The 27370-nt window shown below is 40.9% G+C and overlaps 1 protein-coding gene across 3 annotated transcripts in view; it reads right to left on the bottom strand.

The window, feature by feature from the left end:
- Window positions 1–27370, bottom strand: part of SLC45A4 (solute carrier family 45 member 4) — a 69773-nt gene that overhangs the window by 7897 nt on the left and 34506 nt on the right. For all 3 annotated transcript variants that reach the window (XM_083885182.1, XM_083885184.1, XM_083885183.1), the window contains 4 exons: window positions 4252–4440; window positions 1669–1848; window positions 483–1558; window positions 283–382 (listed from right to left, as the gene is read on the bottom strand). In XM_083885182.1, coding sequence (XP_083741308.1) covers window positions 283–382; window positions 483–1558; window positions 1669–1848; window positions 4252–4440 — 1545 coding nt within the window. The remainder of the gene's footprint in view (window positions 1–282; window positions 383–482; window positions 1559–1668; window positions 1849–4251; window positions 4441–27370) is intronic.

The raw sequence follows: 27370 nt of genomic DNA, 5'->3' as shown, positions 1-27370 counted from the left end.
TATGCCACCTAACCATCTGTTCATATTTCCACCTCTACATTTGGAGGAACTTTTTAATATTGATTCTTAAAGAAGCCCTTCTCCTTATGAACGCAAGAAACGCTTTTCCAAAAATATCCTCTACCTCAAAAAGGAGGTGGATGCCAACTGAAGTAACACTGTTTCAGGAGGGCCAGGATTCAGATGACCCTTGTGGGTCACTTCCAACTCCGAATACTCCATGATTCTACTTTTACCTTAGAAATACATGCATGAGGTGCATTCCACTGCACAGTCTCTTACCTGAACAAACAGCAGCAGTAGCAGCATAAATCACCAGCCCCCAGCATCCCATCTGAACTCCAGCATTGTAGGCGTGCAGCTCAGTCGAGTTTGAAGGGGCCTGCAACAGACACAAACACCAACACCACTTTCTTGTACTGAGCACATCTCAGAAACGAGGGACTCTTGAGCAGCTCTGCCCATGGGAACCGCTCTCCTACCTTTGGATCACCCTGGAAGATGACCTGTCCCATGAAATCTGTGTAGAACACAGCTTCGGCAATGATGGAAAACCAAGTCAGGAGGTGGCAGACGCACAGCCTCAGCAGCTCCTTAGGCATCTTCAGCATGGACAGCCAGAGGAGCCTGACGGTGGTCTCGGTCTCGCCCTCCTCACTCTCGGTGTCCCCGCTGGAGTTAGTGGTGCCGCTCTGGTTGCGGTGGCGGCAGCGCTGCCGCTGCCGTTTCTGCATGTCATAGATATCGTTCATGCTGCGCGAGGATTTGATCAGCACGATGGCGTTGGCCCGCCGGAAGCGGTACCGGTGCGAGCCAATCTTGCCATAGTAGGAGAAGGTGTAGGATGGCTGCCGGTAGAACATGTGCCTCCGCCGCCGCATGGAGTTGGAAGTGCTGGATTGCTTCATGCCTATTCGGGCGTGTCCATTCAGGAACTCTTTTGGTAGGGAGCTGTTGATGTTCGGGACTTTGTCTTCATTTAAACGATTATCAAGCAACATTTCTTCCTCCTTCTCATTCTCCCTGAGGAAAGCAGACAGGTGGTTGAGTTTGGACTTCATGATCTCCTGGCTCATGTTGTGGGGAGTGTTTGGATATGAAGCATCCTGAAAAATGGAGGGCTCGATATCATGCAGGAAAAGCAGCTCTGATTCAATTTCCAATGTGGCATCGGGCATGTGCAGAACTGAGTCGCTCTTGCTTCTGACAATGTTCACCTCAAGGAAATCCATATTGAGGTCATGCTCCGACTGAACCTCGTCGTGGAACATGGAAGCTCCATACGGCTCTTCCTCACTAATTACATTCAGCCGATTCAGAGGAGGGAGACTGCCACTGAATTTGGCACTGGAAAGTGTGTCTCCTTCATCATCGATCCTGTCCTGCTGAGGGTTATATTGCTCTTCTTCAATGCTAAAAAGGTGGAGAGCAACGGAGACAGAGAAAATAATGGCTGCAAAGAAAAAAAGGACTTGCTCTTGAGATTTAAAAATGCTACCCAAGAAGGTCTGTGTCCAGTCCAGGCCTCCTAACATATAACCAATTGCTCCTCCAAGACCTGTGGAACAGAAAAAAGTGAGAAGTGAGTTCAGGAAAAATCAATTCAGCCACAACCTGGCCTTCAGGAAGACCAAACAGCTGCCAAAACCATCTCAGCTAACTCCCTACCAGCTGAAAATGCATGGATGTTCAGGGCCATGTCTTGTTCTTCACTGTCCACCACGTCCAACAAGTAGGCCCGAATTGGCCCTTCGGTTGCATCGGCGCAGAAGTCCAGCACCACAACCCCAAGCACTGTGAGAACTATTCCAATGGGCTGCTTGTCCGGGACATCACCAATAGCCAGACCTGGCGAGAAAAAGGGGAGGTTTCTGAGCATCTCATTTAAAAAGGGCAAACTCCTAAGAACAAGCTTAACACCTTAAGAGAAAGGTGGCCAACATGCTCACTGCAAACATTCCTTTATGGAGCAAAATGGCAATTTCAGCTCTTTGACACAGCATCATGGAAGGTCTGGGACGTGGATAGTTTTTATGTTCTTAAGACTGACATTTATCAAAATGTTATTTTATAAACCATCTCCTAAACTTCTGGGAGCACTGGATATTATTTTGTATTTCTCCCATGTATTTTCCTTTGGATGCTGAAGGCTGTTTTTATAAAAGACAGCCATGGTGGGAGAGGGGAGCATCCAAAATGACATATTTCATCTGTCATATACATCCACAGGTAACTGCACTGCTGGCAGCATTCCTGACAGGATGCTTAGTGTGCAGCAGTAGAAGTACACCAGGAAAAAGTGAAATTTAACCCCTTCATCTCTCTCTTTGCTTTTCTTAAACATTCTTATTTTCTAGATCGTTTTTTATAAGCAAAAATTTTAAGGATGAAGCAACACGAATGTATTTTGCATTGCAAAAAGCATCAGTCAGCTTCTGTTGACAGCATGAGATGAAATGCTTTTTGTCTACAGAGTAGAAAGGCAGCATTAAGGCAGAGCTGGATAATTTGAGATGAACCAGTGACAAAAGCATGAATTACTTGAATCACAGAGATTTAGAAGCTACACATGCAAGGCTGATAAAACCATTAGTGTAACTGATTAAAAAGTCTGTGGAAGGAGATGAACTGGCTAAGCCACCAAAAGTCATCTAAATCTCAAGCACTGATTCCTGCATATTCAATCCGCATTTATACCAAGCCCTTTGAAGGCTAAAGAAGTTTTTAAGAGTTCCACAGTCAGCTGAGCCATACAGCAGAAAACACAAACAGTGCTTTAGATCTGCTGGAAGCCTGAACAGGGCAGGAGAGAACAGGAGTTGGGTGAGGCGTTCTCCTGGGACATGGCTGTACCACGACTGGGATTAGCCAATCTCTGTGTTCCTGGTACCCCTCCCCATGACTGCTACTGCCAGAGGCCACGTTATGAAAGAGGGTCTGATACAGTTTTTGCAGCATCTCCTGTTGTCCCAAACTGCAGTTAGGATTGCAAATAACTAGAGACTAAGGTTAGGAAAGTGAAGAAGAAAAATCGTCAATATTTTGTGCTGATTTATTGGAAGGCTTCAAAATAAGCCTATAACCTGAGCCAGAGGTTTGCTTGCCAGGATCAATGGCTCATGACCTAAACTACTCTATGGAACTGAGAGCTTCTTATCACCTAAAATCTTGTAAGAGGGTTGCAGTCTAACATCTTGCAAACATCTAGAAGAAGAGAAATAAGTCTTGGAGACACAACAACTAAATACAATTGATGACGACTAAATACAATCGATATCAAATCACACAGTCAACCTCAGGACAATGCCAAATGACAACAACTGAAATAAATAATATTTATTGTTTGGATAAATTAAAAAAAACCAAACCCTAAATGTCATCTATCTGAATAGCTTGTCCACTGCAGTTTGCAGGGAATTGAAGCCTGACTTTCTAGTCTGGCTTTAACAGGCTGAGCCAAGGTAACCTTCCACTCATTTCCCTCAATTAGTAGACCTGTTTCACAATTCAGCTGCATCTAATCCCAAAAAAAAGAGAGCCAAGAGGATGTTATTAGGTGCTAAGTTCCTTTTGTTTGCACCAGGTCAATCATTTTGTAAACATTTTCCTAAACGTACTTGCTGTCACCTCTTCTACAATAAATTTACAAAGAGATTGTAGATTAAATTTGTAGTAAACTATGTTCAAGGGAAACAACTATTTTTAACAACTTTGATGGAGGCTCAGGAAAAATTATTTTCCCACACACTTTTTGATAAACAAATATTAACTGTGTTCTGGACTTTTTCAATACCGGGTCTAAGAAAAGCACAAGAAAAAGTGAAAAGATAATTTTTGAAATAATGCTGGAAACAGGATGTGTTGCCAGATATGCATTAAAGGGAAAATGGATCACAACAGGAAACATTTCCCTGTGAACAGGTTGCTACAATTTTCCCATGTCAAGGATCGACCAAATTCGTCTCAGGGACTGCAAACATTATGCTGGCAACCATTGTATTAATAACATTGTTATTAATACCAGTTACAGCTGGGATTGCACAATACTCAGCACACTGCTGTAACTCCTGAGTTCAAATAATAACAGGCAAGATGGACAGAGCTCAAGTGCAGGGTTGTGGAGATTTCTAATGATTATAACATTAAATATGAGTAAACCAACTGCAGAACATTATCTCTACTTCCTACATTAAAATCTCCAAGCAGGTGTACTAGCAGGGGATGCTTGTAGGGGAATTCCTTGCTATTTACCTATGACAGAGCCATTAAGGAAAAGTGCAACTCCAAAGAGGACCCCGATGCAGAGAGCCAGGATAAAGGGCCGCCGGCGGCCCCAGCTCAGCGTGCAGCGGTCACTGGCCGAACCGATGAGCGGCGTGAAGATCAGCCCCAGGATGGGGCTGAGGAACCAAGTGAGGCTGTAGTATTGTTCAGGAAGACCTGAAACGAAGACAAAAATGATGGGAAGGTTATGTGGTGCACGCCAAACATTTCACTCCATGCACGAAGTTTTATTACAGCATTGAAAATGGTAAATTTGGGGTAATTTACCTACAGTGAATTCTCTCCCACATTAAAAGCTCTTTTAAGATTCTTTAGCAATGGTTTAAAAAACAGCTAAGGAAAGCACAGATTTACCTCTCAAATACCTGGGCAATAAGAAGGGAACAATTGGAGTATTTCTGCTACTGAATCCTCTATCGATTCATGGAACATAAACCTAAAGATTGTGGGGTGCTTGGAAGCTGCCTGGCTGTCATATACACAGATCCCTTGCTCAACAAAGCCTTTAAGATTCACAATTGAGCATTATAGTGGTGCTGTTTTCATCTAAGACCACCTCCACAAAAGAGTTATTAAAGATTTAATGGATTGAAAGTGAAGGACAAGAACTTGAATGTCTTATGAAATGTCCCATTTCTAAGCACAAAAATGAAAGGCAGACAATAAAAACAACAGTTAGCAATTATTCATCAACTTAGGTAAATCTAAGGTTTGCTCATCCCCACTGTCTTTGCTTTCTTTAAGAACAAAGATGACCATTCATAGGATCAGATGGGAAAAAGTTAAAATTTACTACATAGCACTTACTAGAAAACAACAACTTGCTAGAAATAATAATTTCTGGAGAAGAAGAGCTGCCAAGCCCTGCTCTCCACATCCCCAGCACGGAGCAGTGGCCTGCAGGTGGCAGAGTGGCCTCAGCAGTGGCCTCGCCGGCTCCTCAGGGACCTGCCTCCCGCTCGTTTATCAGCGCAGGGCAGGTAACACTCTGACACTGCTCTTAGGAAAACCTTAAAAACAAAACAATCTGTTTCTTGCAGTCCAGCTGATGCCAAGACAGAAAAACTCAGTGTCTTTATCCCAGGAAGGAAAACCATTTATTATCCAAACCCATATATGGTGAGTGCAAGCAGCATTTGACCTTTGCTGGGGAGATCAACCTGTACCTTGTGCTCCCTGTTCAGCACACTGAGGCATCCATTACCAAGCAGTATTATACCAATCCCTGCCCAAAATAGCCTCTGATGTAAATTTGGAAGTTTAATCTGCTGCTGTTTAAAGTAGCACCAAATCTTGACTAGCAAGACTGACTTCTTCCATGAGACAGATTTTCCCAAGAGTGTTGCACACTGTGGTGATACAGAGTTTATATTATAGAAAATAAGCTCTTTTTTTGGCATGAATAACCAATTTCATCATCAGGATTCAAAACCCAGGTCTGAGGCCAAGGTCTGTGTGATTTCAGCCAACTTTGGCTAATGAACAAGCCAACAATGATGGCTACCCTGATGAGTCCAGAGTTATTGGAAGAGCCCTGTCCCTGCTGAAACTTTCCAATCTGTGTTTGCCATGAGCCTTGTGCCACAGGGAATGGCATCATGGTTCAGCCACCTTTCCTTGTTTCAGGCAGCTGCAGGCCTGTACTGAGGCCAATACTCCACATCAGTACTTAGCATGGAACTGTTGACTCCTTTTGCACAGGATTTGGATCTTTAGGAAAGGGCTGTGTTTGTACAGGTGGCACTGTGTTCACAAAATGAATCAAATCACTATCTCCTGCTTAGCTTTTCTTCCTGTTTGGTGATGTCTTGGCTGACATGGAAGTTTTAGCTGAGATATAACTCTGTGTGTATTTGCATATTAGACCTAAAGCTCTTGTTCAAGAAGCCACGGTGTCTCCAGACTGCAACATTTATTTGCACCATCCAGCTTCTCTTCCCAAACACTATCAAAGATGCAAGTTAGGAAATCAGCAATTCAAGCAGAAGTGCAAGGAAAACTTCCATCTCCCTGTGGTTTTAACACTCCCTTTAACTTCATCAGGTTCAACAACTTCCCAAGTGCACAAGCAGGATCAGGCACCTCCTGCTGAACTGGCGTCGCACCTGTCCAGGATGTTGACACCAGTGCATGAGCTGACTTCAAATTAATTAATGATGGGGAAGAGGAAACATTTGGTTCAAGTAAAACTGAAAGGCTTGGCATGATTAATTTAGGGAGAATGATTTTTCTGGAGGACACAGAAGGAAAGGCAATGTGTAAATACTCCTCCCATTCTGCCTGCACAGAGCCATCCTGGGAGCACTGGTTAAGCACCCAAGGTCGCTACTGTGTGAGGCCAAGTCCCTGCAGAGCCTGTTTCAAACCCAGTGTAGAGGCTGCAGCTTAACCAATGTCATGGATCTTTACTGGAGTGATCACCAACATCTGGAATAACTTGATGGCATTTCACTGCACAAGGGCTGTGTGCTGAAAGCAGACATTTCTTTTCTGAATTATGCTGTGACTTGTGAGTTATGAGCTGGGACGTCTCAATTGAGCTCATCCATCAGTAAACACTTGCGAGGCGCTGGGAAGGTTTTGCAGTAAATCATACAGAGACTTTAAATAAACACAGGGGTGAAGGCTGGCAAGAGCTCTGTCATCAGCCCAACGAGCCTCATCACATCTCATGTGAATAAACAATCCAATAGACATATTTAAGTAAAATGGACACAAAGATTCTCTTTCAATAATCCAACATCCATTGAGACAAACAATTTGTTTTAATGGAGACTCTGAGCAGAAACAACAAGGAGACACTGGTAGATCAGGAACAAGAAATAGGAGTGCAAATCAGGGACACCAGGGACTGGCACAGCTCACTGTCCCTCTGTCCTTGAGGCCACCACTTTGTCTCCAGTCTGCAATGACACTTCTCTGTGCTATATACAGATCTTAACAACAACAAAAAAAATTCTGGAAAGACACAAACCATTTGAAATTATGATTTGAAATTACTTCTGCAGAAGACTAAAAACTGTTTACAAATATTTCTCCTTCAACTGTAAAACCTGCACATTTCTAAACTGGACAGATAGGTATTTTTTATGCTTTATAGCCACAGCTAACTGTCATAAAAATGTCCTAAAATTATTTAAAATAACACAGTACTTGACTTCAAGTACTTTCAAGATCAGAACTTTGCATGTAATAACTCAAAATCAGATTACGGTCTGGTTTGATTTTACAGGTCAGGAAAAGGAAGGAAAAAAGGTTTTTTTACCCAACCTCTGACACATGACTAAAATTAATGAGTTTTATCTTTTCATGCATGAGTCAGAGGAGAGAGGCTGAAGTGCTTTCTTGGGAAGAATTTATTTTTACTTATTGCAAAGGGTGATCTTCCTAACATCTAAGTATTATAAATAAAAGCCTAAATCTAAATATTTAAAGTGAAAACGGCTTACTTTGCAGAAGACATGAATCTCAATGATTTCAGAACAGAGCCATGGATGTAGCTTTTATGCAAGGGTAAAAAGGACACTTGAAACCCCAAGAACATTATGTTTCAAAATTCATCTTTAGAAAAACCACTTTGATTTTTTTTTAATTGAACTACTCATTAGCAGCCAAAGTATCTATCTTTAGAAAAAGAGGCCACGATGAAAATCTATACAAGAATTAATAGCTCCATGCCAAGAAAAATGGAAGAATTTCTAAAAAGCTTTGAGTGTTCCCCCAAGTAAACAGGAAAGGGATAACTTTCAAGTGAAACATGAGCCATTCCCACAGATTGGGTAATGGCAGGAATCACTGACATGAGCACAACATGCTTTCACTCTTGTTGGAGAAGCCACGCCATGGGACTGCTTCCATAAGCAGAGCCCTGATAAATTGCATTCCAAGAGTAGACCAGCAGTTTATAAAATCATCATGTGTGTTTTACATACAGTTATGCAGAATTCCAAACTGTTACCATTTATTAAGTGACGTGTGTGGCTTTACTGTAAGTATGTAAACTGTGAGATTGTCACATCATAATTCAGTTGGGTACTCAAGTGAAAAACAACTGAGTGGGGTTAGGGAAGACTCCTGGTGGGAAGTGGGTGCACGTGAAAACTAAAAGCAGTACAGGAAAACAATTAATCTTCTGTTGGGAGAATTCCCTCCTGAACCTGACAGACTCCTCACCTGAGCAATGCCTGGGCAGACAGAGCAATCACTGTAGCACTGGGCAGGAAACTGAATTATCCAGAGTTTCATTTTGTGTTTGCTTTCTAGATCTGAAAGTTGAGATGTGTAATCGATAAGCTCAGTCTGCCCAGTGAACTAGAACTCTGAAAAGCTCTAGTGGCCAGAAGAGTCTCCTCTCTCTGTACAAAGGTGTCACCTCTGATGTCTGTGCTCAGCATTGTTGCTGGGAAATGCGACTTTTGAAAAGCTCACAGCCATGTTCTACCAGCAACTTTCCAGGACAGAGTTTTCTGAGGCACTGAGCATGACCTCCACTGTCCCATGAAGTGAGACTTCAAAAGGTACCTCACAGGTGCTCTTCCTAAAATTCACTCTTCATGCTGGCAGAGTCTGCAGGACCTTCATCATTTCAACAGTAGCTTGCTTTAGTGCTAGACATTTTCATATAAATGAGAATATTCCAGACAGACAAGGAGAACTCCAACCCCAAAATACTACTCCTCCCTTAAAAGAGGCTGTTCTGGTTTTAGTATCTTGATGTCTGCATACATGATATGCATATTTAGGTTGGCGTGCATGATTTGGCAGGAGAAGCAAAAAAAAAAAAAAAAAAGAAAAAAATGAAATACTTAAAGAAATTGTGTATGTGCCTGTGTTTAAACAACAGAACCCCCCCTTAGCCTTCCAGAGATTTTCTGCCTCACAAGAATGAGCTCTAAAAATGAAACTTTATGAAAATTCTGTCTGCAAGGGCGTTAAAAAGTTGAGGAAGGTAATTGCATATCCTAATGGTTCCTTTCTCTGTCAATGCATGCTGCTAAACCTACAGAATGTCACAATTTTATGCAATATTTTAAAATGGGAAGACAGTTCAGAAGGCAGCTGAGGCAGGAAAGACAACAATAAGCAGAAATGTAGAGACAGAGGGAATGTTTTGACACCAAGAAGTTCCTTCTGCTGCCCCCATTCAGTGGCAAGGACTCAGCTGGGGGGTGTATTTTAAATAAACTTGGCCATGGTTACGTGCTGGGCCAGCAGCCCTGCAGCATCCAGCCTCTGACGTGAACAACAGATGCACAGATGCTGTCTTGGACTGGATTTCAAGGCAGCACAGCCATGAGATTGTCATCCATGTGACAGCCTGTCCACAACCTCTTACAGCCAAAAGTGAAATGTCCCAACTGCTGAGGGCTGCTGCATCCCCCTAGAACAAATCACAGCTCGGCTGGGACTGATTTTGTATGGCCAAGAGCGGTTCCACGCAGCACATGCCTCTACCAAAGGCTGCTGAGGCTCTCATGCAGGCTCAAAGGCCAAAGCAGCTGCATCCCATTACCAATTTAATGCTGTTCCTTTATTTTGTCTGTAATTTTCCACCTCCACACTTGCCTTGCCAGGTAGCAGCTCTTACAGCAAACCACCATCCACCAACTTGGAAAAGCAGCCTGGTGGCCTCATGGGGGAGGAATAATAACTGGAGGATTATTATTTAGCCTTTTACTGACAGCTAATCTGAGGAAACACCGAGGAGGGAAAAAACATATTGGATAAACAAGGTTAGTATTTGTGGCGTGAAATGAATGTGGAGCAGGTCACAAGGCAGACTCAGAAGCCTTGTACAAATCAGTGAGAAAAAGAGCAAAACACAACAACAGCTTCTGTTAGGAGCGACGACTGCCACTGAGACCCTTGTAATATGGCATTTCCCAGCCAGCTACAAACAAACAGGACACTGGCTTCTAGTAAATAAGGGTTTGTTTTTTCCCAGACAAAAAAAGTGCCCAACAATAGTGGGACCAGCACTGCTCACGGTTCACAGGAAATGCTCACTGTGTCACCATCAGTCTGAGGGCTGTGTGAGGTCACGAGTTACATGGAAGAAAGATTAAGTCCCATGCAGCAGTTTCTATTCAAAATCTCTTTTTGATAAGTTCTGTTGGGGGAAAAATAGTTCTTTATATGCTTAACAATAAGATCTGATATGGGAATAGGATGCTAAGGTCCTATTTTCATTTGTTAGACATCATCACCTAGAGACTTGTTTATATACTTTAAATAAACACCATACAAATTTCTGAACGAACACAAGAAGCTGTCATGCCCTGCAAACGCTTTCTATTCCACAATTTCACCCTTGTATAAAATACTGTGTGCTGCTAAAAATATTTCACATTGATCTGTTTAAAACTGCATAGCTTATACAATCTGCTTTGTTTAGACTATTTTTAAGGAGTGTACAAAGCAGAACCAATGCTTGTCAAAAAGCTGTGAAAAAGTTCAAACTCTGGTACCTGTTTTTCATCTTATACATAAAAATTATAGGAACCACTGCAAACTCAAGCAGTTTAGCTTTGGAGGAGCTATATGAGGAGTAGGGGTTTCAGAATAATCTCGTAAATTCAGCCAAATATGCATTCCCTTCTATTTAAAACAAAAATCCAGACTTGCCACACATTTGTGTCTCCTGGAGAAACTGGAAACCAGCTGCAATGCCTGTTTTGACACCAGGAAACTTTGACAATATATTCTTTGCTTCTTGCTATCTCCCCTCAGATTTTAGGACTTTTAATGGCATAGAGTGGGACCCTGAGCTGCCAGAGAAACCATACCTGAGCCAACACACGTTGAACCAATGCACTGGAATAAGCCTGACTGGTGGTCTGAGCACTACTGAGGTATAATCAGCACTTGTATACACAGTTTGTTGCACCCATGAGAAACCACACTCTAACTTCTGGACTGAAACAGGAACTCTGGTCAGAAAAAGCTTTTCTTCACAGGGAAAAGCTAAAAAAAAAAAAGCACAGTAATTTCTCCTGGTGACCATTACCATGACCTGAGCACTGAGAGTACAAGCTTTTAAGAAGGAAATAATTTTAAGTATTTCTTGAAATCAGAGTCTGGTAGCACATGAGACAACACAGCCTCGAATTCACGCTCCTAATGTGACAGCATCTTACAGCAGCTGGGGTGAGAAGAAATGAAGCTTATATAGGACTTGATTTTTAGGTAAAAATTTTGCTTTTCATTCAGTGACTCCTGCTCAGACTGTATAAGGCACTTGCTCAAGCCAAGTGCTTGTTTGGGAGCTGCGTGGAAGAAGCAGCAAACAGCACAACACTGGTGAAAAATTGACCAATACTTGTGCTCACAGGGCTCAGCTCAGTTGCAAGAGAGCAGATGGAAAAACTCAGAACAAAACTGTGAGGTTTTTCATTGCTGCTCAGCTTCCCACATTAAAATGATTACCCGGCAAACTGTCAGGCATCTTGATCAGTGTCTCAGGAACAACCTACTGCATAAACAGCATCTCAAAACCGTGGCTTCAATCTTCCTACTGGTAAAATTCACATCCTGAAATTCCTCTTGTGCTTAGCCTGCAACATTCACGAGCTGTCAGCACATCTCCACCTCTCACAGGCAGGAGTACGTGAGCTCTGCAGGCCGAACACTGTGGGAACACAAACGTCACCCCCTTGCAAGAAATCTCTACTCTCCTCGTCCCCCTCCTGGTTAGCTCTTGTCAGCAGGGATGGCTGCACAAGGGCTCGCATGCTGAGATCTCACCTCTCTCAGCTGCTCTGGATGATATACAGGCTGCCTCCTCTGTGCAAACAAGGAATTTTTGGTGGAGCACAAGACTGGAGGGATAAAGCGCAATTTCTCCATTGGACGGGGTTATGGGCACTGAGGAGAGTTATAATCAAGAGAACAAATGATTAACAGGAATATTGCAGAGACATGAAAAACATGGCACCGCAAAAACCTGACATCCAAGGACAAAATGCAGAAAATTCTTTCCAAAATTATCAGAAGTCAGCTGCAGCCACCCTGGAATGGTCAGGAAAAACCCAGAGGATCAAAGAGACACTTTGCAGGGGAAAGGGCTGGAGAACTGTCTGTCTTCTAGGACTGGAACCTGCTTCCTGCATTGCTGTGATATTCAAACCTTCTACAGCACATCCAGGCCTTTAAAATGCACACACATTTCTGCTTTAGTCACTCCCTATCATAAGTACAGGACTCTAGACAAAATCTGCATCTACACTAGAGAAAGAAACAAATAATTAATAGGAAAATTAAAATGATGACATTAGGTTAGAGGTGTAGGAAAACTGTCTGACATTTCCTTAAAACTTGTATTTGAAATTTTAGATTTCCTTAGGAGTTGGATGTGAACAAGTCAACACTGTTACACTAGAATTAACTTCCAAAAATTTGGAAACTATTTCACGCCATGTCTGCACCTAGAATAGAGCCATCAATTTTGAAAGACCAGCTAAACTGGTAATAAAACAAAGCCCTTGCTCTTCAACAGCTTCAGTAGAGAAATATTAGTGTGGTGTTTCACACACAGAGCTCTGGAGGTGTTTTTAAGCTGCAGAAGAGTAATATCTCCTTCTGGCAAAGCTATTCTGCCTTTTGAAACTCCCAATGCAATAGCCTGACAGCAGCAACCACGGTGGGTTAAATAACACTTCTGGAAAATGGAATTAAGGAAATAAGTGACAGGCCTCTTAAAGGATTTCATCATCCAGCTCTCCCATTTTCTGTCTCTGCTCAATTATTGCTTTTCAACCTCCTACAACTGTCCTCCCCTTCTCATATTTGGCAACTGTGGGAGTTGTTAGTGTTTCATTAAGCCCTGCTGCTGCACGGCTGTTCTGCCAAAGTTGTAGAAAGGTTTATGTGGCTTTCCTGACAATTTCTGGTTTATAACCCAGTTTTATGGTGCTGTGTCAGGAAAGAGAAGCATATGTTAAGAGAAGTGAGCCAAAGGTATGTGTGGAAGGGGGAGAGGGGAAGCAAAAGCCTGGGAACAGCTGAGGTTTGAGGCATCAGAGAGAGAACACGTGGGCTGATCTGCAGGCAGGCACATGTGATTTTCCTTTTAGCATGATCACAAATGCTGACAAGCATCGCTTTTAAAGCTCCCATTACTTATTTTAAAGTTTCTAACCCTCCTACTAGCCTACTTCCACAGAGGTAACCTATGATAATTCAGGTAGAACACTGTTTCTAGCTTACTGCCTTTTTAACAATCCAGTCTCCTACTTCCTTATCCAATATTGACACATATATCTATTACTTGATTTATTTGCTACTCCTGCTGCTGCAGAGGAATCAAAAGCAATGCATATGACCTGCCCTGGAAAGGCCAAAAAATCAACTGCTGTTGGAGATTTTTTAAATTTTTTTTTAACTGTAGCTAATGAGCAATTCCTATAGTTCCACTGAATTATATCCTTATCAAACTCACGGTATTTATTTTTGTCAGGGTACAGTGTAAAGTGCTAGCTTTACTTAAGACAGAAGCTGAACCTTTTATGCTCAAACACTGAGAATGCCAAACAAGCTTTCTCCATGCTGCATCAGGAAAATAACTGGCACAGAGAGTAAGGAAACAACATTGCCAAAGGCTTCCATCTACTGCTGAAGCTGATTTGCTCAAGTTTTCTGGATTATCTGTGCCATCCTTTTTGGCTCTTGGGAAATTTGTTTTTAACTTTTCTTGCTCTCTCACTTATTAACCAATATTTAGAAATATATCACTTTGACACTAATAAGAAATTTGCATCACAGCGTTTGACGAGCTGAAATGGAATACAGATTAAATCTGATGCAACTTCCAATGTGCTGAACCAGCACTACTAAAAAAATTTCTTTTTAACCACCACTGTAGAGCAGTTTTAAGGGTATAAGAGAGGTGTTTACATCAAGTAAAAAACTGAAAACTTTCTTCAGTGTTCCAGAAAAACACAGGTTGTGTTCTGTATCACAGAACCACCCAAGGCTGACTCCACAATGTCAGAGTATTTATTCCCAGCCTGTCTCCTGTTGCTGCCCAGTTAAGCAAACTGCAGACACAGGACTCAAAGGTCACACACACACAACATCAGCATCCATTTCCCTCTGCTCCTAAGTGTGTAAATGCATGCAGGCCCATGTATGAAGGCAGCAGTCAATAAGCTGTTTCAGCACACTGATCCCTCCCTGGCCCTTATGGGATGTAATTAAAAGGCATCAGCCATACATGATGCCCCACTTGGGCTCGGCGCGTTACGTAACGCTGCAGCACTTCCCGCTCCTCTGGCTGCAAGATCACACATCAATTACTGTGACATGTGTTGCCTGAAGAGATGCAGCATCCCAGTTTATCCAAAGCTCAATAGGGCTTTTCGTCACTGTTTCTAGAATATTGACAAATTTATAAACACAGGACTTTGGCTCGAATTCCTTGAAAATTCCCAAACCCAAGGGGTTCTTACACGCACAATAGAAAATCTTTCAGCAACCTGTTCCGTTAATCGACAGTGGAGCTTTTGTTGCAGTGATTAACACATTAATACCCTGGAATACCATCTACTTATATGGCTGAGTCAAATCCCAACCAAAAATTCATGTTAACCCCTAATTTTAACTCCAAGCAGAACCAAATCTGAACTGTTAACTCTGAGTATTTAAGCCAGATTGAAGAAACCCTCCCACCTCCTAAAAAAGTCTGGCCAACAAACAAATTTTCACCTTAAGAACAAGATTTTAATTAAAATCATACTGGGAGACCTATTCAATAGGGGCTGTCCAGCAGCACCATGAGGCAGCAGTAGGTGCAGCCTTTGCCCTCCTTGCTCTGATGCTGTTCTGCTCCACAGGGCGAGGAGTTTGTGCCCAAAGGAAGCTTTGAGTACCATTTCACACTGCTCCAACCAGACCTCAAGGATAGGTGACAGCCTGATTGACATAACTAAGCAAGGGCAAGATGAACAGCAGGGGTAGGAGATCTCAAATGTTCTGGGACTTGCTCATGGCCAAGACTTTTAAACCACCATTGTAGCAAACGCTGGGCTAGAAGGCATCACCAAGATATTAATTCCTATTCACTGCAGCAGAAGTTTCCCCCGATGTGTCTGTTCCACCCCACCAACTCCCAAGCCCTAGGGAATCATAAAGGGCCTGGTTCACCCTGCCAAACAAATGACTGACATATTCATAATCCAGTATGGCATCTGCTCAGTGTATCCAGGAACAGAACTTGAAAAATGGAAGGCAAGCAGACCTGAGGGTAGCCAAAAAAGTATTTTTTTGTTTGAGCAGGCAGACAGACAGAATCCGGTCAGCACAATATTTGCGCCCTTGAATTGCAAGCAGCAAAGAAAACAGTTCATTTCCAGCCTCAAGAGGAAAATGCAAGGAGTTTGTCTCTGCAATTGATAAAAATCATTCTTTCCTTCCCCAGTTTTTAGACTTGACTACACGCTTGGAAGTCACATGAAAACAGTGACTTAAGGAGGTGCTTTTTGGCCTGTGTACCCTTGCAGACACCATCTGAGAACCCTCTTCTTCCTGGGGATTAGTGACCAGACAGTTGATCTTTACATTTCAGCTGGGATCACATTTTCATAGTCCTTTTAAGGGTCAGAAGGTGGTGCAGGCAGCTCCTTCTACAATTACCCTGGTTGACCCAACAGAAAAAAACATAATATCTAATAAACGTTATAGCTACCCAATATACACTTCCTGTTAAAAAAAAAAAAAAAACAAAAAAAAAAAAAAAACAAAAAAAAAAAAAACAAAAAACAAACAAACAAAAAAAAAAAACACCAACAACAACAACAAAAAAACACACACTAAAAAAAAAACCACCACATTTTTCTCTCAAACTGCCAGAAAAGAAAAAAGCTGAATTGATCCTACCTACACTCCTTAGGCCATTGACATCATGCAGTCTCAAAGTGCTTTACTTCCCTTTTCAAATACTCAAAGCCTCCCCAAAAGGCACCATTCTCATGACAGGCTTACAAAAAGTGTATTGTTAATTGTTACCATGCTGAAAAATCAACCTTCTGGACTTTCTAAAAGCTTTTGGACCACAGGTTTGTTTATGACAGGAATAAACACTCTGCCTGGGATAATTTTGGTCACAACTGTGCTACTGGGGAGCTCTACCAGAAAGTCAGCAGAGAGTGGTAACACAGCATTTGCTTTTAAATTATTTGCTGTTTTTAAAGTGTTGCTGAATTATATGAACAAATATATAAAGAAACGCACTGATTCTTCTAACTCATTATTCATTGTTTGCTTTAAAAAAAAACATTTCCAAACAGGCAAATTTAGCAAATAACCTACCCTAAGCCCCTAAAGAGAAACTGCATTCCTCTACGCAGTTGCCTTTATTGAGGTTAATTCCTCATGTGGCTACATCAAGCAGAACAGAAATCCTATTAGTGCTTTCCCCGTTTGCTGCAACAAATGAACAGCACGTTGGAGTTTGCAGGCACAGTTTTCCATGTACATTGCTCCAGGATAAACACTGCAGTTCACCAGAGGCTGTCACAATCTCTAGATACAAGAATGAAGACTGTCAGGGAGAGTTTTAATCAACAAGATTTTCCCGGCCAAAAAATGTGGGTTTTCTCTGTAGCTATTCATGCCACCAACCACCTGCCTTGTGGTAAAGTATTATAGAAAACCGTCCTCTTGGATGAAATTTTGGAGCTGATTAAAGACAGTATTGGTGGTTATGGAACCTGCCTCAAACTTCCAAACTTTCCTAAGTTGCATGTTTTGGCTTGAACAGTAACTTACATGAAACACATTCTATATGTGTACAGGGGAGATTAAAAAGAAGAGCTGCTTTCACATTCAAGTCTTCTAAATTCTAATTAATAAAACCCTTGATCTTAGTATTTTGAGCTTGCAGGGTCATACTACAGAGTTGCTCTCATAGGAAATTTTAGTAACTAGAGCAGAGTCTCAGGCATCACTCCAAATAACTCACCCACTGTGTCCCAGAGATGTGGTTCCCCCACCCTCACTCAGCTGTTTAAAAATTATAAAACTGCATTTGTACATGAAGGATAATGAGACCCATGGAGTCCCTTTGCACCAAGTAACAGGAATTGATAGTCTGGAATAAAATGTAATAATACAAGATGGATAAGACTTCTTACTGCAGATCCTTAAATGTGATCTTTACTCACATGTATTATGTTGCCCAGTCAGTGAAGCTACATGTGGAAGAATAAATTTACCAATAAAACCTGAAGTTAAACAACCAGAGCACAATCAGCACAAAAGACAGCAAACATTTCCTTTCCAAATGTGCAAATTATGAGAGTTAGACCTCACTGGGGAGGAAGTAGAACAGAACTCAACAACCAGACAAGTATTTTTATTGTGAAAACCAGTTTTCTTTTGTATCACTCTGCATGTAATTTTTTCTTGCCATTTAAACATATAAAAGAATGGAACAAGATATATATTATATATACATGTATATGTTATTATATATGGTAAATATGTGTTATTTATACATGTATACAAATTATTTATAAGTTATAGGTGTAGCCACACAGCATTATTCAGTTATCCAACAAAGAACCTGAACAATTTTTAAGATTCAAATCTAAATTATTTCCAAGATTTGGCATCCTTTCATACCTGACAAAGGTAAGAAGACATACCTCTCCTGAAGGTTACAGCTTAAAAACATTTGAAAACTAATTTTAAACACATTTGCCACATCAATAGGGTAGGAATACCCAGTGCAGAAAAATAACCTTCCTCTCCAATTATCTCCATAACCTCTGGCACACGCTGACTGCTCTCCAGACTGATGGAGTCCCTGGCACAAAATTTATGACGTGTGACTTTGACTACCTGAGAGAAGGGGGAGCATTTGGTAGGCTATTGCTTAATTAAATTACAGAGAAAGAACCACCCTCAGCCTTTTAACTGGTTACATAATCTTATTTTCTCATGCCAACCTCAAATGTCCTGAAGGCTCCCCCATGCACTTCTTGAGCTTCTCCAGTGTTACACAGTGAGACTGCACGGGGGGACCCAGCAGGTCACTGAGGAAGGGCTGTCAACACTGCTGCTCACCACAGGTCCCGCCATGACCTCTGAGAGGTCAGCCAGTTTGGGCTTGAAAACTGTGTTTCTGGCATAGTTCTGCTGCTTGTAATGGAAAGGAAAGAAAAGAATTTAAGTTCTGTTTTAATTTCATACAGATGACAAAGTTTCCTTCTGCTGTTATTTAAGGTCAGTATTAAGTAAGCATTATTTGCTTTGTGTTAGAGGGTAGGTTTAGATTGGATATTCGGAAGAAATTCTACCCTGTGAGGCACAGGTTGCCCAGAGAAGCTGTGGCTGCCCCATTCCTGGACATGTTCAAGGCCAGGTTGGATGGAGCTCTAAGCACCCTGATGTAGTGGAAGGTTCCCTGCCCACTGCAGGGGGTGGAACTGGATGGTCTTGACAGTTCCTTGCAGCCCAAGCCATTCTCAGGACACTATGTTATAAAGGCATTAATATCAGGAATACCCAAAACCTTTTTGCTACAACAGCACACATAGTGCAGAACCACTACAGAGCTGATAAACTAACACCAAAGTCTAGCAGCCAGAAAAGTTCTGCAGAATTATGACTTAAGGGGAGATAAAATGAGCAAAGTACAGTGCATCTGCTCTTCTTTTCTGCTGCAGCTTGGAAGAAAACAGCAGATCAGATATTTCAGTGACATCCAATCACTGCAAAAATTGTTTAAATTGCAGCTGAGTACGACAAACAATCATCCTGAAGTCACCTGATGCAGCCCATGTAAGGCAGCAGGTATGCCTGTAATGACTCTGCCTTGCCAGGAAATGTCTGGCTTGGTAGGACACTGCCTCTGACTTTCCAAATCAGGCAAAGAAAACAAAATGAATACCACAACTGTCTCCACTACAACTAATTAACCCCAGTAAACAATCATTTATCTGAATACCCGAGACACTTTGGTTTTAACTCATGAAGATTCTTCCCAGAGTGCCCAAGTTTAATACTTATTTTAGAATATGTAATTTAATATTTATTTTCCTGCCACCTACATGAACTCTTAAGAGCATGAACTTGATCTCTGTTCTCTAAAGAAGTACTTTACTTTCTAGAAGCATCCAGATATAACATTTGTAAGAGGTATTAAAACACTTCCAGATCAAGAGCTCATTTAAAGACAGGATATTTTTGGAATCTGCAGATTATCCTGGGGGAGGGGAGGCAAGCTAAATTCTGATAGACTGAATTATTGAAAGACCATTGTTTACAGAGCAGCACAACTGATAAAACCAGGAAGTTCGTGGTTTTATACAGCCAATACAAAGAACACATAGAAAATGATCCAGCTCAGTTTATCACTTGAGCCAGAAAGAACAGACACTGGGATTCAGGGGAGGATAGAAATTCAAGGTGAAGATGATCTGAGCAGAAGTTATACAAAACTTACTGGCATAATAAAAGCAATTGCACTGCCTCATGATGGGACACTTGCCAGAGACAAAGCTGATACCAAGGACAGAACCAGACCACTGTAGGGACTGAGCCTTTCTGTTGATCCTTCCCGGTATCAGCATCTCCACGGGGAAAAGTATTCTTGTCCTGGAAGTGTGTTAGGACATTTTGGAGTTGAGTGTGGAAGTTGTCTCCTCACATGGAGGACTCTCAAAAGCCTGGAAAGATGGCACCTAACTTTGCTGTAGAAAACTGTAACCCCAGCAGACACCATTCCCTAAAAATAATAGAATCTCAGATTCAAATTCTGCAGTTTACATGCTCTGCATCTACTACACTGCAAAAAATTCCCCTGGAGGTTCCAACTGAAATCATCAAATGTTAACAGAGTTGGGTTCATCTGTTTTTGGAAAAATCTGCATCTGTGCTGCTCTGTACCCAGCCACTCAAGACTTCAGGGAGAGGAAGATGTTTATGGAGTTACATGAGCTATAGGAGATTTATCCAAAACAATGCAGACACAATCCATAACATGCATTTTCCCTATTTAGTTAAATGGACTTGTATGAAATATTATCAAACTGAATCAGTAGCACAAAACATTTCCAATAATTTCTTGCAAAACAGCCTGCAGGAAGTATATCTGAAACTTCCTCAACTGCTGTTTGGTGAAAAGAGAATGACTAAATGTAGTCCCAGAGAGGCACCACAACAGAAAGACTCTTGCAACAAGCACAAAGGAGACTGAGGGGGAACAAAGCTCAAGGGGTTGCTGCTCTGACAATTCTATATTAAAACATCACATGAGTTGGCTGCCTGACACTCTTCATTTCCAAAGTGGCTTTAATTCTATTTCCTTTAAAAGACTCCTGTCCACTAACGAGTTCCCAGCTATTCCCTTTTCATAGCCTGTCTCACAGTCCACACTCAACAGAACACCACTGATATAAGTGTGGGATTGCCAGTTCCAGTGCTGGGCATCCAAATCTCAGTTCTGCATCTGCAAGGCTCCGCCACCAGAACCCCATCCAAGAGCTGAAAGGTTTCTTTTTACAATGAACAGCAGGCAAATGCCTGCTGGAAAATTGCCTTGGTGGCAATTACTTCGTAATAAGGAGCATGGAAGCACTATCCTTTTTCACCTGTTATTGCTATGGCAAAGTTACCTCGGTCAGAGCTGAGGGTCAAATTCAAACTTTGAGCAGAAAAACTCATTCAAGGCTTCTCCAGACATCTTGTTCCAGATGAGGGTGTTTGGACGGAAGTATAAAGAGATGTTGGGCATGTGCGTGGAAAGCAGATTAAGAGGAAGGGTTTAGGCTAAGAAAGATGTTGCATAATGGTGTGTTTAAAACCACTCAATTTTAGTGCATTGCCAGGAGGCCAAAGTCTGCCCCTACTTCTACTCACAGGACATCTTAGCAAAAATACAGGGATCCTGCAGTTCCTTTATTCCCATCTTTGCCCATTTCTACTTTAGAACTGCCCTTGAAAGCAGCAGAAAGGCTTGCCTTGAGTCTCACAACAAGGTGGGTCTGGTATGTGTGAGAGGAAAGAATTTCAAGTGAATTTGGTGACCCAATGATAAGAGAAATGTAAAAACTACTTGTTTACAACAGACTGAAAAAGAATTTAATGCTACTGGTTGATATGAAAATTAAAATTTAAAAAAATGCTTTAGTTTAGTATGGTTCCCAAACCCAGTTGACCACCCTTAGCTTCTCACAGTGATTAGTCCTTATTTCTGTGCTTTACTAGATCTTTGGGCAGGAGAAAAGGAATTTGGCAAAGAAGGGGAACAGGGATCTCAAAGTACACCTAAGTCATGCCAAATAGTTTAGCCTCTCCTAACCCTTGGGTATTCCAGATAAAAAGCAGACAGTGTGCTGGACAGGAAATATTTACAGGTAGGAAGAAGCACTACCTAATGATAGAGATGTACTTCTTAGAGAGTGATTATTTTTGGAGGCTTCAAGCTCTTCTGTCAAATCACAGACTAAATTGTCTATTGCTGCAGAAAAAAAGTATTTGAAGAACAGAGGTGACAATGAGATCAAAAATTGCTTTTAACCTCCATTCTTTGCTGACAGCCTGTTTTTTTACACAGTTTACTCTGCCCTCCACTGTTTCTATCAGCCCACAGTTTTCGGACCTGTTCATATTTTTTGTGTCATATACTGGTCACTTGCTCTAACCTCAGACCACACAAATTCTTAAAATGAAAACTTCTGAGGATTCAAAGAGTGTTCACTCAACAGTTTTTCCTGTGAACAGTCTTTATGCTATGGAAAAAAAACCCAAACCACATTAACATTCCACAGCATACAATTAAAAGCTCAAGGAATTCTGTTAAAGATCTGGAATGGGGAAAAACAGAACCATAGTAAGTATGAACCTTATTTTAGAAGTAGCTTCTCCAGCAAGCCTTATTCAGCCAAAAAAAGGGAACAAAAAGTTACCTACTGGTAAACAGTTGTAGGAAACATTTCATGCTATGGGAGAAGCCTCTGAAGCCATTTGCACTCAACTTCCCTCTCCTAGAAAGGCTTTTCGTCCAAACTCACAGTCCGTAGGACCCTAGAGCCAGCAGGAGTCCTCACATTATCCAGCTGAAAATCTGCCATGTGTTATCAGTGGTGCCTCTGAAGGCTGCATTCGGTGTTACTTAAAGAAAAACAGAACATTGATATAAAAAATGCTGTAAGGAACAGCTATTGCACAACTGCCAAACCACATGGCATTTGCCTTCATAGGAAATAAAGCACATGCTCCTAACTGCCCCCAGGATAAAAAAATCTCAACAGTTCCATAGCATCTTTCTTTTAAAAGGGCTTTAAATATATCTTTAACCCAACTTTCCACTAAGGGCTATCTGTGTTCAAAATCTGTGCTGCTATTGCTTCGAGGTCAAAAGATATTTTATGTAAGAGTGATACATGATATGAAAGCCTGACTTGCTTGTTAGTTTAAAAAAAAAAAAAAAGTACAGTAAAATTAGTCTTACACAACCCCTTAGTGGGCATAAAATTAGTCAATAAGTATAAAAAGATGGGTGGGGAGGTTTTATAGAGCAATTAAGATGTGCCTGAGGCACAGTATTTGCAGTCTTGTACATTCTACCACATGAGATGTGAATACAAACTTTACATGATCTTACAGACTAACTCTAAAGCTAACAAGGCTGAAAAAAAGGATTTAATTGTTTATTATTCCAGGTTTTCTGGATCCACTGTATATTCAGTTCTTGCCCTCAGGTTAGCTGTGTTACAGCCCTCTCTTGGGACAGGTCAGCTCTCAAGCCATTAATTCTTCCAAAGAGAAATTCAGATCCTTCAGTTTACTCTCAGCATCAAATGCAGCCATGCCTGGGAGTATGGATGCAGCTGGATTCAAGAGGAATTTAACTCTGGGAGTCAAAGGACAGGTTATAGCAACTCAGTTTCTTTGTGGTAAAACAAGGTAAGGTAGGACACAGCTGAAATGGAAGATGCAGCTTTGCAGAAAGGCAGTTAAAAATACATAACCTTAATGTAACCTCTGGCAGAGATGAGAATAAACTCAACTACTCGAGCTGAGCTGAAATAGACTCAGGGCTGCTTTGTGTTGAAGAGCTTCCTCCATCTGCAAGAGGCTTTCCAGTCACTCAGCTCTTTTTCACTTAAATTAGAGGCAGCCTCTAACAGCCCATCCAACCCTTTGCTCCCTTCTTCCCCAAGAGATCTTTCAGGTTTTTAGATTTCCTTTGATCTCAGGCTTAGCCTTAGGAAGGCTATCTGCTTCCACATCGAATTGAGTCAGCAATTGATACCTTAATTCCTTTGAAGGAACAGACCTAGAAGCCAATTCATCTGTAACATTTCATGCTTGGTTTCTAAATACATCTCCATAATCTCACTTTACCTACAAGCATTCTTCCCAGGCAGGTATCAACACTGCCTTTCAATGGGGAGAGTCACTACTGCAGACCAAAAGAGCCCACTCTGAAATACTGAATCTCTTCTGCATAATGAGTTCTCAGCCACCACAGAGATTTCTCAGAATCAGCACTTTGAATTATTGCTTAACACACTTTTTCCATACTGGCAATTTCACATGAACTAGATTTCAAGACCCTTTATGCACAGTCTGCTAAGCTTGAGGCTGGATGAATTTTGAATGTTAGATAATATTTTTTTAATGAGACATTATATCTAAATGCTTTAGCTGTAAAATAACAGCCCAAACTCCTGAACAGCTTTCCTACATCTATGAGACTAGAGCAACTACAGCCTTTCGCTGATTTGAACGGATCTAATGAGAGAAATAATTTCCAAACAAAAATAATCTATAGTATTCTGCTCTGTATAGCTCAGCCTTTCTTTTTAGTAAAATCTAATAATTACCAGTGAAATATTCAATTTCCAGAAATTCTGTTCTTCAGTGTAATTGCCTAAAACAACACTAATGTTCAAGGTTAAGCTTAAAATGACCAACTTCAATATTTAATGTTAGACTAGCCAATGTTTGCTACAAGAATCCATTAACTCTCACAGTAAAACAAAATTATGCCATCGCAGAGAGGCACTCAGATATGAAATGCATAAAACCCACAGCTATTCCTGCAGCACACCAGACAAACCTCCCTAAATTTAAATGACATTGTATAGATAAGCAGCACATGTAAACTCACTTTCCTTATGTCTCCTTATAAAACTATGTAAATGTACATAGACACTTTTAAAGAACACCAGTGTAATATATTTAATTTATGCAGGGGAATGAGGAACAGCCCTGGTGCTGACAGTCACTTCCGTGCCTATTAACTATTCATAAAAAAACCAATAGCGTTGAAAGAGCCTTTGAAGCAACAGTAAAGGTTTGACAAAGCTTTTATCATATTAAATATAAAATGTGAAATTTCTTGTTTACAGCTACCACTACTTATTAATCAGACAGTGGGTTCTTCATGCTGAAAGCAGCAGCCACTCCAAGCCACAGAACACAGGTTGTTTTTTTTTTCTTCCATAGCCCTAACAGGTACATGAATCCCACCTTTCAGAAGAACTAAAATGCATTTTACATCTTGTATTAAAATCAAAATTTTGTTTGAATTAAAGTAGAAATAATCTGAAACTACCAAGTTACATATTTATTAATGGTTTAAAGTGTTATTAACAGAATTAATGTATTGTGATTTCACTGAAGATGTTTCTTCAAAAAACAGTTTCTCCAAGTTTACACCACACCAAGTCTTTGGTTTCTCCTCCTTTTGCTTTTATTCAAGCAAAATCCTGTACAAAATAATTTTATCATGTATCTTCTGTGAACTTATGGAATGGGGATGATTTACGAGACTTAATCCTTAGAAGCCAAGTTTAATAATGGAAGAAAATAAACTGTCATTTATAAACAATAGCAGGGATTTTAATTCCCTCTCACAGATAAGCAGCATTAAGTGCCAGATGTTTCAGAAAACAAAGGCCTCATCCTGCTCCTATGAAATATGCAGTTTATGTGCCGGGGAAGCAAACAGCAGTGTTAATACTCAAGAATAACATGAATCATTCAGTTTCTTAAAACCCTTGGACTCATGAACAAGTAAAACTTAAGTTCTGAAGGGACTGAAAGCTTATTTTCTGATAAAATTTAATGCTGCCTGGGAGAAACTGCTTATTGAATAGGTCCCAAAAAGGTTAATGGAGATTTTTAGGCATTGTAACTTCTGCTAGTGGCAACTAATATAATTTCATCTGGACTCCGACTGGAATTCTCATATTTGGTGTTATTTTACATTGTTTGAATTCTCAACAAGTTCACTGCTTCATTTTTTATTCTTAAGCTGCAGATACTAAGAAATTAAAGAGCAAGCTGGAATTAAAAAAAACCATGTAATATATATTTGGCTTGTACTTGTTGCTAAGCTACTAAAGCTCAGTTATGACTACAAGGATGTTACAGATTTGTAGCTGCATTTCTGACACAGCAATGTAACATCAATTATAGCAATAAAGACAATGATTAAAGTCAGGATTCAGAACCTCTTTCAGCAGGGGTGCAGTAACTTGGGTACTTCAGCACCTTTCCAATCCACAGTACGCATTGATCAAACAGCTTCCACTGATGCTCTCCAGTTCTCTTGTTAAAATTTCAGAACTTCAGGAACCTTAAACACAAGTTCAACCACCACTGAACCGGAAAGGGACCATGTGAGTGACCACCTCCTTCAGCTGATAAAATCTCCTGGGTTACAGAACAAGTAGGACAGGTTGGTCATTTGCCAAATCATAACTACACCTCTGATCCAGGGGACTCAAACTGCAAAGAAAGTCAAATACTTGCAAGCACGGAGTGTGTAACACCATACTAACGTTCCTAAGGCTTTCATGGTGGTATCTGATAAGAATCTCAGATTATTTCAGTGACCAAGGTTTTCCCAGGTGCAGAAAAGCACAAGCACACACTGCAAAGTTTAATTGTTAATATTCAACACACTCTGTGAAGAGTCATCTTTTTTTGGATACCCAAAAGGCTTTTTGTTCTTCAGTGTATTATAAGCAAAATTGGTTGAGTCACCACACTTCCCCAGGTGCCAATTCTCAAACATATTTTCTCAAGCCAATTTAATCTCACAGAAACTGATTTTTGCTTTTACCAAAACAAGAAGCAAAGGGAGTATCACATCAGTTCGACAGCTATATTGCAACCCCCTCCAGTGAGGAATAAATATAGTTCATGCTGAGGCAGACAGATGTTGGGGTTGATAACGGTAAACAGAACCATGTAAGAGGTAATCAACAAAGAGGCCAGATAAGTCACCCATGAATAACCTAACCCTTCAGTGAATCCAACATTGTTTTCAGCCCTGCTGAGGGCACAGGAGCTGAGCAGAAAGATTTCAATTAGCTCCCAAACCACTGACATGTGTAACTGCTACTTCCATTTCTTATCTCTGTGGTTTGGAACATCATTGCTACATCCCCACAGACCTGGACATCACTTTGTCAATTTGCAGCTTTTCTAGAAGTGGGAGCCCTCTTCTTACTTTCCCCTAAATCCCAATGTTATTTTGATCACTGGGGTAAGGGAAGGAAGGGAAGAGGTATTTCTCAATTATCTGGAGGAAACAGCTAGAAAAGCTCACAAAAGAAATGTAAACTGGAAGACAGGTCAGTAATTAAGAGAATGGTTTATTTACACTGTCTGACCTTAGCCTATGGTAAGGTAAAGTCTCAGCCATACATTTCAATCATCCAAATGCCAGCACAAACAAATCAAACAAAAACATCACTTACAAAACCAGGGATCTTCTCCATGCAAAGCAGGATGCAAGTTTTTAAGTTCATGGCAGACAATTACTGAATCAATGCTGCTAGTACAAGGGACTGAAGTCTGCAATTCCCAAATTACCCAAAAGGGAAAACCTCAGAACAAGTTATGAACGTTACAAACACTCCTAGATGGAGCTGCATGTGTTTTATTTAGCAAGTCAGGTTGATCAGGAAAGCTCTTTTTTTGGAGCTTTTTAGAATCTATTTCAACTATGCAAACAACAGATCCGTGAAGAGCTCTGAAAATGAAAATTTTCAGGAAAACATAAAGGCTTAACTCATCAGCATCTCCCATGGCACTAACTGCACTGATTATTCACTCCATTCACTCA

Source organism: Zosterops lateralis (assembly GCF_965231275.1).
Source record: "Zosterops lateralis genome assembly, chromosome: 1".
Lineage (NCBI taxonomy): Eukaryota > Metazoa > Chordata > Aves > Passeriformes > Zosteropidae > Zosterops > Zosterops lateralis.
The sequence above is the reverse complement of the archived record's forward strand: the minus strand, read 5'-3'. Positions and strand labels throughout refer to the sequence as shown.